Below are 12245 nucleotides of genomic sequence, written 5' to 3' on the forward strand. Positions count from 1 at the left end.
GTTTTGCTTAAAAGCTAAATAAGGAGGTTGCATTCTTTGAGCTGTGCCCAGCGCTTGCAGTAAGTGGAGTTTTATTCTCACAGGCCTCGTGGGTGTTCATGCTCTGTGTGTGACTCCAGGCCCTGCTGGATCCCCGTAGACTTTCCCTTTTGGTAGGGATGCAGGAATGCCACTCCCTCGGAGCTGCTGATGGCTGAGACAAAGCCCTCCCCTCAGCAGCTTGGCAAAATGTGTTTTACATTCTTCAAGTGATGAGGGGAAAAGGAAGGGCAGTCCCAGAAGGAATTCGGTGCTCGCTCCACCCTGAAGTGTTTTGTGTAGTAAGTTCAGTTCTGCTTGATCTTTGTACTCCTCTTTATTAACTTCTTTCCAAAATTAGCCACTTTCTACCTAAAATGTCTCAGATTTTTTCTGATTTAGTCTATTCATGGTTTGTATATAGTTGGTGGCAGGGCATGGCCTTCTTTAGAGGATGGTTCAGAGGCAATTCTGGGATGGGTCTATTCTGGGATGTTCCACAGGGAAATACAGAAGCCTGGAGAGTCTCACCCCACAACTCCTGTTATGTGTCTGACCCTGGATGAAATCCATATGAAGCCTTCCTCTGCCCCCTCTGTGTTTTTAGGAGGCTCTTCACATAATGTTGGCACATCTTGGCCTGTACCCTCAGCTGGATGGAGCTATCTCAGATTACAGAGGGCAAATTTGGACCACATATATATAAATTAAATTATTCTGGAGTCTTCAGGATAAAATATTGGAGTCCAGATCTGCTGGGTGATGGATGAGAAACTGGGTGAGACTTTGTTGCTCTAAGAGTAGACAGAATCAGACCAGAAGGTTTTAATGGTCTGTGCTGGAACTGAAGGATTTGAAATTAGAGATTGATGTTTTTAAATAACCTATTTTCAGTCGTTTTGAGTTTCTCCGTGCCCTTGGTGCCCTTGACTGTGCTTGGTTGTTGGAATGCTTGTCCTGTGTGGGGCATGTGGTGCTGGGTGTGCACCAGTCACCCCTGCTGACAGCACTGGGGGCTCCAGTACAGTGAGGCTGTGTCTGTTTTCAGGGAGCAGCACAAACACTTTCTGAAGTTGTTTCAGTGCTTATTTATTTATGTACCCATCTCCCAGCTAGAGTGTGATATCCTGGGGTCCTCAGAAGGAAAACAAGAGCCTGGAATCCACTCTTAACTGCCTGGTTTTTGGAGTGATGCGTTATCTGAGATGTGGGAAGCAGACCTCCCTCGTGAAAGATGGGCTGCCTCATTTTAGTGACCTTTGCACGCTTTCCCAGCCTGTATTGGGGATAAAGAGGCTTCAGTCTTGCCTTGTTTGTGCATTCCTGAAGTGCCCCACACGCTGATTGTGGCATTTGGTAGCACAGCCTGTCCCCCTTTGCTGTGACATTTCAGGGTGCTTTGGGCTGTCAGGCTCCACGTCCTGGAGCATGGACAGCCAGAGGAGTCAGCACCACAAAGTGGGTTGGTTTGGGAAGCAAAGACAAACGCATGGAGCACTCTTGGGTTGGAAGATGCAGAAACAGTGTGGTTCTGTTTGTGGAAGGAAAGATGGGATTGGGAGAGGGGATATTGGAGGTCAGGGGAGTTACAGCCTTGCTGAGTTACCGCCTTTATTATTTTGGGATTGGTTCAGCAGCTGAAACAACAAGCCAGAACACAAGTGAGTGTGCTGCCCTCGCTGCCCTGTCAGGACAGGGGAGCTCCTGTCCCTGGAATGTGCTGCAGTTCAGCGACACAGGGGCTGAGCAGGGAGAGAGGCTGGAAACACCTCCTTGGGCTTCAGGCTGAGAAATGGCTGGGATGGGGAGATGCACTTTCCAGTCTTTCTAAGCTTTATGCTCAGGACTTCGGCTTCTCAATCCAAGGGTTCTGTACAACTCTTGAGTTTCTACACAGTGTTTTGTAAATACTTGCAGAGTTTGGCCTGTGGGGGTGTTTGATGTGTATGTTCATTTGGCATCCAGCCCTGAGCCTCTCCCAAGGTGCCCCTATTGACCTCTGACCAGGCCACTTTCCTCTCTGTTGAAGCTTAGGGTGAGAATCTCACTCTGTTGGGATGACAAGATGTGAGTGGACCCCGAGAGTTCAGAGGAACTTCCATTTTCCAGTTTAAATATTGGCTTAAAATGACATTTTAAAAATCATTAAATGTCTGTTGTGCTGCTGTTAGAAGGAAGCTGAATGTTGCTCAGAATAAATGCAAACTTTGGTTACATTTTATCTAAATTTCCCTCTTTTTAGTAATAATCATTGCTCTAAAGTGAAGAGCTGGACTGGTGAGATGGTCTGAGCCATCAGTAGGGGAGAAGGACCGACTGGGAGGGAAAGTATCCTGCAAAGAGGGTAATGGAATTGCTTTCTGTGCTCGTCCAGCCTTGGTTTCAGAGGGCTACCAGAAAGGAGGCAGTGTGTAATTTTGGTTTCTTGGAGGTACATATCTGATCTGTGGGATCAGGACACTATTCTCTTTGTCACAGTGGTTGTGTCCATGCTTGTCACCAGACCCATGTGCTCTGGTGACCTGGAGATGCGAGTGTCTGTGTCCCCTTTTCAGTCCTGTTGCGCATTCAGTGGGAGTTAAAGATGAATTTACAATTTATCTTTAACGCCAGGAGGGCTGCAATAGGTTGAGCTGTGAGTTAGCCAAGGAACAGTCTATTTACATAAGCCATGAGACCATTTGGGGATTGCTGTTCAAACTATATTTTTTTCAATCACAACACCATAAAAACCTCTTGACAATCCTTAGTAAGAGTAACAAGAATCTAACTGCAGCTTAGCATGTTTCCTGGAAGAATAGTAACTCTTGAAAAAGCAATGTTTACTTTAAAGATAAATGTAACTATTAGGAAGTAATTCCAGATGTGTGGTTATGGCAGAATTTCAGGGATTGTAGTCATAGCCTGTTTAGTGAATTACATTATTGCATTTAAGAGTAGCCAATGAATTTTTTTAAAATGAATTCATTCTTCAGATGGGCCGAATAAAACTGTTTATTTTCTATTATCTGAGAAACAAACAGAGCAGAATCTGGGCTATTTATGAAAGTAAATGCGAAAGGTCTGACCCCTGGATGTGGCCTTTGAAAACTGTCTGAGAAAACGCTCTTCCTGGTAGCTGATTTTTTTCTTCAAGCGATTTCTTCTTTTTGAAGATAATGCCAACCCCCCACCCTCAGATTATGCAATAGGTTTTAAGGAATGCTTTGAAATGAAGTGGTTTGATCTCTTTTGTCTCATGAGGTTGTCTAGCATGGTACCCACCGCAGAAGGCAACAGAGTTATATTTTATCATTGAGGAAGAAGTTTGGGAATTTTCAGATCTTTCTTGACCTATTGTGGTGGGCCTGCAGAATCAGGGCCTGGAGTAGTTCCATGCTATTTATTAATTCACTCCTGTGCCTTCTTATCCCTGGAATTGCCTGCTAACATCTCCAAGCCAGGTGCCCACAGCACTGGCAGATGAGTTTAAGAGGGCGTGGACTAACTGAGAAATCCGAGTGCCTGCTTTCTCTGGTTTTAAGTCCTGTATGACATCCTAGAGTGAGTCTGTATTGTGGTTGGTAATGAAACTGTGACCTGCCATTTCTGAAATGCCTTGTGTTTATCCAATCCTAAGAGTGGTTGGCTTGCAGGATGCTGCTCGGGATGTTGGCAGCTGAAATTCCTGTCACTGCTGGCTCTCTGCAGAAAACACCATTCCTTTATTAGAGGGGTATTTCAGCTTAAAGCCAGGCCAGGATGTTTAAGTGACAAAGGTTGTTCTTGTTCCTGCTGGAAAGTGGGCTTCCCTCTGTCCCTGTGCTCCATGGTGATCTCTCTGTGGGTGTTGGTGGGTGCTTTGTGCAGAGGCTTAAAATAAATCTGTAAATATACGTGTGTTACGTGTATGCGTGTGCTACACACACACACAGAGGGTTTTCAGCGTGGTCCTTCAAGTGCAGCGCTGATTTCACGGGTGGATTACATTCAAGGTCATTAACAATGAACTTGGCTACATTAAGGGCTCCAGGAAAATTCCAAACCATTTCCCCTGTTACTCCCTGGGCAGTTGTTGGTGTTATTCATGTCAGATTGGGACACCCTTAACGCAGACACAAGATGTGCTGCTGTATCTCGTCCCAGCTGCAGGACCTCCATCCCTGCAGTCAGGAGCCTGGAGTTTTCTGCCGGGGCTCGTGTTTATCTTCCCTCCCTGTTCCCGGAGGCACCAGCGGGTTGTGCTGGATCAGAGCTGCAGCAGGACTCAAGAAAAGCTGTTTTCCAGCAGGGCCTGGAGGCGGTGGCTGCACACTCTAGCTGTCTCTGGAATCAGAATTCCGTTGTGTTCTCCTCACCTCGCTTTGCTGCAAGGTGCTTATTTTTATCCCTGCAGCGTTTTTCTGCTCCCCCACTCCACCTTCCCTGTGGCGGGGAGCCGCATCCCAGAAAAGGGAGCCTGATGTCAGGGAGCGAGGCACTGCTTTTATTAGAATCAGAACAAGGATGCAGGTTTTCCAGCCCTATAGGTGTAGGATAACAGGCCATTTCATGCTCAATTTAGCTTTATCTGGGATAGATTTTGCTTGTATGTTGCTCAGAGTGGGAGAAGAGATAAAGCACAAGTTAGAGTTGAATTTATTCTGGATCGAGTTGTGTGTGTTTCTAAACAGCAGTGACACAGAAATAAATTAAATCCCATGGCTTGTTCCATCTATATTAAATTACATGTCACTTCATCCCGATTTTGCGGTCACTGCTTTTATTTTTACAGTTGGAGCTGCAGCTTTTCCAGTGGCACATCTTCTCTTCCTTGAGCACTGGTGAATATAGAAAAGATGGAAAATGATGCTGTCTATCAGCCTGTTCCCACTCGTTGTTTATACCCTGGTTGCTCCGTGGATTTAATTGGAATTAACCCTGATTTCAGCCTGTGTGCAGGGATCAATGGGAGGTTTTTGTCTAGGCCTGATGCTCAGTGAGGATCAGCTGGGGAGTGCTGTGCAGAAACGCTCCGAGTGGGATTTAATCCTTGCCCCTGTCTTTGCTCCATGCTTTTGCTTGTTCCTAGTGGCAGGATCCGGCCGCAGCGGCTGATCCATGGCCCGGCTCCTGCGGGATGCGCCGCGGGAGCGTCGTCCCCACGACCTTCCCCAGAGCCGGTTCTCCCCGCGTTCCCTCGCTCTGTTGGCAGCTTCCCGTGACTAAAGCGATTCCTTCCCACCTTTCGTGAAGGTTGAATACTCGCACTCAGCCTTCGGTGACAGCTCCTTATGTAACAGCCGCCCCAGCGCGGCTCCGTTCCCATTTCTGCGCCAAACGCCGGGATTTGTCCGCGCGGAAACACGGGACGGACCTGCCGTGGGGTGGGGACGGGGGACAACCAGCCGGCTCTGATATCCCGGGCCCGGACGGTGAATTAACGCCGCTGGTGAGCCGCGGCAGCCGCGCCGTCTGTCGCCCGCGAGGCGGACTGATGTCGCGACATGCGGGCGCCGGCGGGGGCCGGGCCGGCAGGTGGCGCCAGCGCGGCGGGCGGGGAGGGCCGTGAGGGGCGGCCCCGGCCCCGCCGTGGGGAGGGCGGGCTCGGCCCCAGCCTGAGGGGCGGCCGCGGCCCCGCCCTGCGCTCCGGGCTGCCCGGGAGGGCGGCTTTGTGGCTGGTTTTTTTGGTTTTTTTTTTTGTTTTTTTTTTGTTTTTTTTTTGTTTTTTAAGAAAATTTCAAATAAGAAAGTGAGCTAAAAGAGAGAAAAGACGAGAGAGGCCGCGGACGGGGCGCCGTGAGGGGAGCGCGCGCCCCGCCCAGGTAAAAGGGCGGCCCCCTGGCTCCCCCCTTGCCCATGTATATAACTGCGTTTCTGGTAATTATTGCGTTTTGCAAAGGTGAACTGTGTGTTTTGGTGTTTCTGAGGAGCACCCTGTGCTCCTCCAGGTCTCTCTGAGCACTGACTGGTAAAGAGGATGCTCAGTACTATTCCAGCTGAGCTCACAGCCGTGCATAACCTCCCCCCTCCTCCTCCTCCAGAGGTGTCTGCCTCTCTTATATCTAGTACTGATAAATACTTGCAAATCCTAATCAGAAAACAGAATAAATATGCAAACAGCACCCTGAAAGAGGAGAGCCTCACCCCAAGGGTTGCGTTGGTGGGTGCCATGTTGTTCCTGCGGAGAGTTCAAAGTAATGCATCATTTAGTTGGTTTTATCTGGATTAGTTCATAAATAAATTTCCAGGACCAGTCACAAAGTCAGTATTTGCATGTGGAGACATAAGTATTTCTTCAGACTCATGTTAAAAGGCTTTTTCTTGTCAAATGCTTATGTGGCTTTTTAAGAATCTGCATTTTTTTTCCATCAGTATTTGCACCATTTTGTAAAGGTATTGAGGTCATCTTTGTGCTTGAGGTTTTTCTTAGATGGGTTATCCACAGCTCCATATGCTATAGCCAACACTTACAGAACTCTAAAGCCAATGGTCTGCTTTTGAAAATGACAATTGTGAAACTGTTTTACTGCACCATTCCATCCGTGTTCCTCTTTGTGGAGCTGAACATGACAATTTTGGATGTGTGCATGCAGCAAAGCTACTGCCTTTGCTAAAGCACTTAATTTTTAAAGAATATTTGTTCTCTGAAGGAGTGGTTGGTATCTCACCTGTTCTTGAGCTTATGCTTCAAGTAAAAATCACTGATTTTTGAAACCAGAACTCCTGAGCTTGACCTTTCTGGCTTTCTTCCAGTATATACATATCATCTAAATGATTATTTTTATGTGTTTTTCTTTGGCAGAGGGTTTTAAGAAGAATCTGATGGTGAGGAGAGGCTAAGGAGAAGACTCAGGATGACGACAACGGTAGCGACAGATTACGACAACATCGAAATCCAACAGCAGTACAGCGACGTCAACAACCGCTGGGATGTCGACGACTGGGACAATGAGAACAGTTCTGCTCGGCTCTTTGAGCGCTCCCGCATCAAGGCTTTGGCTGGTAAGCACTGACCTCAGATCTGGAAAAAAATATAGATGGATAACTAAACTCTTCTTCAAAATACCTCTATCTGGATGTGTGTGAACCATCTCACTTGTCCTGGAAAGGAGGAATGTGGCAGGTGAAGGTAGTTGTCATGTAGTAATGAATGATGGGACTATACATTCTTTCTGAATACTTGCTGTCTTCTGCTGAATTCCACTGTCATCAGCAGAGAAATGAAACTGGGTTGGATCTTTTCTTGTTTGAAACGTTTGATTATTGCGTATTAAAGGCTATGCATTAACCACGTTTGTTTATAGAGCAAAGAGATTATGTCATGTCCTCTCAGCTCTGAGTCACTGCCCTGCAAAGCAATTTTTATGCATTCTGTAAATGATTTCCTGACTTTTATGGTAGCATGCCCACATTTCTGACCTCTGAGGAAAATGCCTTGGCAGTATGGGAAAGACATAGAAAATAGCTCAAAAATATGCTGAGCACTCTGCTGGTGAAATCTGAGCTGCAGGGATGGTTTTAAACCTGACATTTCATAAGGTGTTGGGACAGGTTTATTAAATCAGCTGCACTGAGACAAAAGTATCACCTGTTCCATTTGTGATTCCAATGGGGCTGGGTCCAGAGTGCACCGTGCCCTTTCTCCTCTCCGCTCCGGCCACGGGGATGCATTAGATGCAGAACACTGCTACATCTCAGGTATAGGGCAGGATCAGGTGCGGAGCTCAGCAACAGGGAAATGAAGTAGTTCATGCAGGTGGGCAGAGAGCAGATCACATAACTCTTCCTGGGGATAGTAATGCTATTGACTTAGTGGAACTGCTCACAGAGAGGGGATGTGTGTTAAATTTTGCTGCCTTTAATTACAGCAGTTCCCATCACGGTGTGCATTTGGAATGACAGGGAAAATGCCTTACCTGGGCGGGGCTGTGCTGAGTGGGGTCAGAAAGAGCCTGCTGGTACCTGTGGTGATAGACAAAATGAATCTCAGCTTGGGTTGCTTTATTTTAATAGTTTACTCTTGTTTGAGGAAGAAACTGTGTTTTACTCCTGCCACATTAGTGGTTGTAGGTTGTATCCTGTTCCTTGGGTGGGAAATGCTTTTAGTACAAAGCTCATGAGCCGTGTTTGGGTCCCAGATCTCACCTTACTGCAACTGCTTGTTCCACTTACTTTTATAGCAAGCAGAGCTCCCCACCTGAGTAATGAATAATAAACATGAAACTCTTATTTCAAGGAGAAGTAATGTAAGGAAAGTACTTAAATTATTTAGCTGGCCTAAAACACATACCAATGTCAAAGCAAATAATTTTGCTGAAGATTCGATTCAGCTATTTAAACATTTTCCCACAGTATGGTGTATTTATTTTTCTTCTGAATAAGCATTACTTGTAGTTATTTTGATTTGATACATTTCCATACCTGTAATTCTCTATGGTTGGTGCTGAGAATGCTGTGTGCTGCCAAAACTTGGCTTAGCATCCTGCATTGCTGCAGCACTGCTTGAAAGCTTAATCATGGTGCAGGGAGAGAGGAGCGAGGAGAGGTTTGTATTTCGAATCCAAGGTTATGGTTAAAGGCTGAGCTGTGGTACTCCTGGCACTGTTCAACATATGTTTTCAGATATGGTGCCTGGTGGATAATCTTCCCTTTCATCTCCCCAGAAAGGCACTGGCAGGTTTTTAACAGCTGCAGCCTGGAGCTGGGCTGGCAGCAATCTCTGTCATTGTCCTCTTTCTGTGGAGACAGGCCCTTTCTGGAAAGGTGTTCTCTGATTCAGCTGCGTGTCACGGGACCGGGCACAATGACCACTGGGTGAAAGTCTGGTGCTCACACAGTCAGCTGGGGGATGTCAGGAGGTCCTTCTGGGCCCTGCAACCCCTGCATTGGACCAGCTGTTGCACCATCACCTTCCTCTGGGTGAACTTCACTGCTCTGAAGCAGAAGTAGCTGTGTGCCACCTTTGGGGTCTGGGTTTGCTGAATAACACTCCAGCGTGACTTGGGTGAGCGCTGGCTCTTTGTGGGGCACGAGCACCTTCCCGCATCTCCAGGACTGGCCACCTTCTGACAATAGCATTTCTCTCTCCAGAGGTCATGGATGGGTTTGTATCTAAAGACTGTCCGTGGCTGTCCCACACTGGCAGTGTGTAAGTGACACGATATAACAAGACTATCAATGTCTTTCAGTCTATGAAACGTTCATGCTTCATTATCCCCTTGTCCTAATGAGAAAGGTTTCAAATGAGCACACCAGGCACTGGTTCCTTATTTTTCATCTCCAAGATGCAAGCTGCTGTACTCCAAAGTAGAACAGCTGTGGGCATGTTACACTGCATGACTAATGGCTGTGTACTCTGCTGGTGCAGGCATCTTCTTTTCATCCTCTTCCACAAGCTGTGAAGTGCCTCTTTGGCAGAGCTTCTATCTCGTGTTCATTCTGCTTGACTGTAATTGAAGCGAAACTTACTTCCTTTAAGGTAAAGTAAGGTAAAGAGTGAGGAAATAAGTGAGGTTTGTAGGTAGAGTCTGATACTCCACTGTAGTAAGAATCCTGATGGCCCCACATTCCATCAGGATATTGAAATATTTAAACAGCAAAGGCAGGAGGTGGTGGTCAGAATAATCTGTGATTGGAACAATGTCCTGGAGAAAAGCTCAAGTAAAGCAGGTATGATATAATAATAGTAGAAAACCACTGTTAGCATAGCAGCAGATAGCTGATGTTATTAAAGTGGTCTGTGTACCATGAAAACCAGAATGCGAAGGGTTGTTTCAGTTTAAAACCAAGAAATCATCTGGGAACACAACTTTCAATCAGAATCCAGATTTGAAGGGATATGCAGCCAGATTGGTTGCCAATCATGTTGAACTAACTCACTCTGCATCTGATATGAGAAGAAGGTAACTGATCCGTTCTTCGCCAAGTAAGGTATCCCACTGTAGGAAATCATCTTTCACCCGTCCTTGTTCTCCGTGGTTCTTTGGAAGGTCTTGCTGGAAGACCAGGTAATTCTACCTGCTCTGTAGGAGCCAAAAAGATATCGTGTTTGGGCAAGATTCTTCATTCACAAATCCTCAAGGGTTGGATTTCGTCTATCTAGGACCATTAGCTAACAAGATTTGTTGTGCAGCTGCTTGGTGCATGAAGCTCTTGCAAAAATCTTAAGAAACAGTTCAGTTGTTCAGCAGAATTTTTCACACTCAGCCTTTGGGCTGTGACATTCAAGTGTGCCATGCTTGCCAGCTTAGGTGCTGTTTTCAGGTAGTGTGAGAGTTGTCACCTCCAAAACTTTCCATTTCTTCAGTTAGCTAATTCAATATTAATCTTGGCTACAGTTACTCGCTTTTCTGCTCATTTGTATTTCGCCCTTTTATCCTCTGGGTTCATGCAAGTGACCGGAAGGTCTGTGACTCAGCTGTCTGGCCCATGAATTAAAACCAGTTTCAAAGTTTATGAAATGAAAGGAGTTTCCTAGTGTGGGCAGGAGGAGCTGTGCATTCCTTTTCCAGCTTCACCCAAGTGGCCATGCCTAGGTTGGGGCACTCACTGGTGTTGCATGATGTGGTGTTCATGAGCCTTACTGGGCAAGCCAGGAGGCTGCATTTGTCGTACAGCTTTCCTTAGTTGCCCAAAATAGGCTTGTCATTCATGCCAGTAACTTACATGCTCCCAGCAGCAAGAGGGGGAAAAGCATTGAAATTGTTCCTGAAGTTACGCTATTGAAAAATTTTTCTTTGTAATATAGTGGAATAGCCATTTCATAAGGTTGAAAAAATCAGGGAAAACTTCCACTGGGAAAGTTCTGGGTTCCTTACGTGGGGCTAATTAGCCCCTTGTGGTCCTGATATTTGAGCCATTCGCCCCACAGCTCCAGTGCAAAAAGTCAGCAGAACAACCCCACAAAGATGTGAAAAGGAAGATTCTGCTTCTAGTACTCTCCAGGTATCACACACCTGCCTGGCCCTGCTGTCAAGCATCTTTCTCATAGCAAAATTTCTGTTTCACTTTGAGCATGCAGAATGAAGTTTCAGGTCTCAAACCAATAAAAAAGGGCAAAGTACAGTGATTCAGAGCTTGAGAGAATACACTTTGGATTTATTCTTGGCTTTGAAAGAGCATACTGAGAATAAGCTCTTGCAGGGTGTTTCCTGAGTATCCTGCACCTGAGCTATCCAGCGCTTAAAAATCAGTCACTAATTTTAATAGCAGCAGGCGTTAAGGAAAGAGTATAGTGGTGCTCACAAATCAACTTGGAAGGGCATGTGAAAGATTCACTTGAGACTAAACAGAAATAAAAACCTTAGAGCAGTGGAATCTGCTCTGCACTGGTGTGGCAGAGATGGTTATCAGCCCGTGGGTTTGTTTAGCAGCCACAGGCTTAATGCAGGCGTACCCAGATGAGCATGAAAGAGCTTATTTTGAAAAATCTTGTTTTGCTCAGATAAAAGTTGATGGAATTATTTCAAGAAAAGCTTTTCCAAATGTTGAGCTCATCCAATGCTTTCCTTCTGGATTTTACTTCTGGAACAATTTCTCCTGTTGTTCTAACCTTCCCAGAATCCATAGGGGCAGGTGTTAGGAGCAGCAGTGTCATTTGGTGTGTTGTGTGTCATGCAGGCATGAAGAGAAGGAGCAGGGCAGCAGAGAGGCTGCTGTATTGCCACATGTCACCTGTGGTGCTGGCTGGGACTGCTGATGCACACTGTACTCTTACCAGAGAGAGAGGAAAAGCTCAGGCCATCTGTCACTGTGCATTAAGGCCTTGGCTTTTAAAGTTGCTCTGGAGAACTGTTTCTAAAGCAGATAGCAAAAACCAGTTGATAAATAATACTTTCTTCTTAGTGGGTTTATTTTTAAAGATTATCAGTAGACTGACCCAAAAAGAAGAGCCAGTGTGTCTGTGAAACATAAAATAACTCCCAAGCAGAAGCAAACAATGTATTCCGTGATCGAAAATGTAACTTGGTACACAGGTCATTTGTATCTTACTGCTGTAACAACAGGATTTTTGGTATCAGCTGGGCATGGTTTGGCGGTTTGCCCTCTCTCTTCAGAATCAAAGAAGTGGTGTTGAAAACTACATGGAGGTGTAAGTCAGGTTCTTGGTAGTCTGATTAGATCCGTGGTCCCGTGTAGCCTCTTGAGTACAGAGCCAAGCTGCTGAAAAGAAGTCCTGCCGCATGTACCTTAGGACTTGTCTGGAATCACGCGTGCTTTTCTGCTCCATGGACAGGATTTATGAGTACTTAGTAACAGAGTGGTGC

General features: G+C 46.0%; 1 protein-coding gene across 4 annotated transcripts in view; it reads left to right on the forward strand.

Annotated features, from left to right (window-relative positions):
• The window catches only part of SPTBN1 (spectrin beta, non-erythrocytic 1), a 116927-nt gene that overhangs the window by 27459 nt on the left and 77223 nt on the right, over positions 1-12245 (forward strand). For all 4 annotated transcript variants that reach the window (XM_039569957.1, XM_039569958.1, XM_039569956.1 and 1 more), the window contains exon 2: positions 6782-6981. In XM_039569957.1, the coding sequence (XP_039425891.1) occupies positions 6834-6981 (148 nt within the window). In that variant the 5' untranslated portion in view covers positions 6782-6833. The remainder of the gene's footprint in view (positions 1-6781; positions 6982-12245) is intronic.

The sequence above is a fragment of the Corvus cornix genome, chromosome 3 (assembly GCF_000738735.6).
Source record: "Corvus cornix cornix isolate S_Up_H32 chromosome 3, ASM73873v5, whole genome shotgun sequence".
Classification (NCBI taxonomy): domain Eukaryota; kingdom Metazoa; phylum Chordata; class Aves; order Passeriformes; family Corvidae; genus Corvus; species Corvus cornix.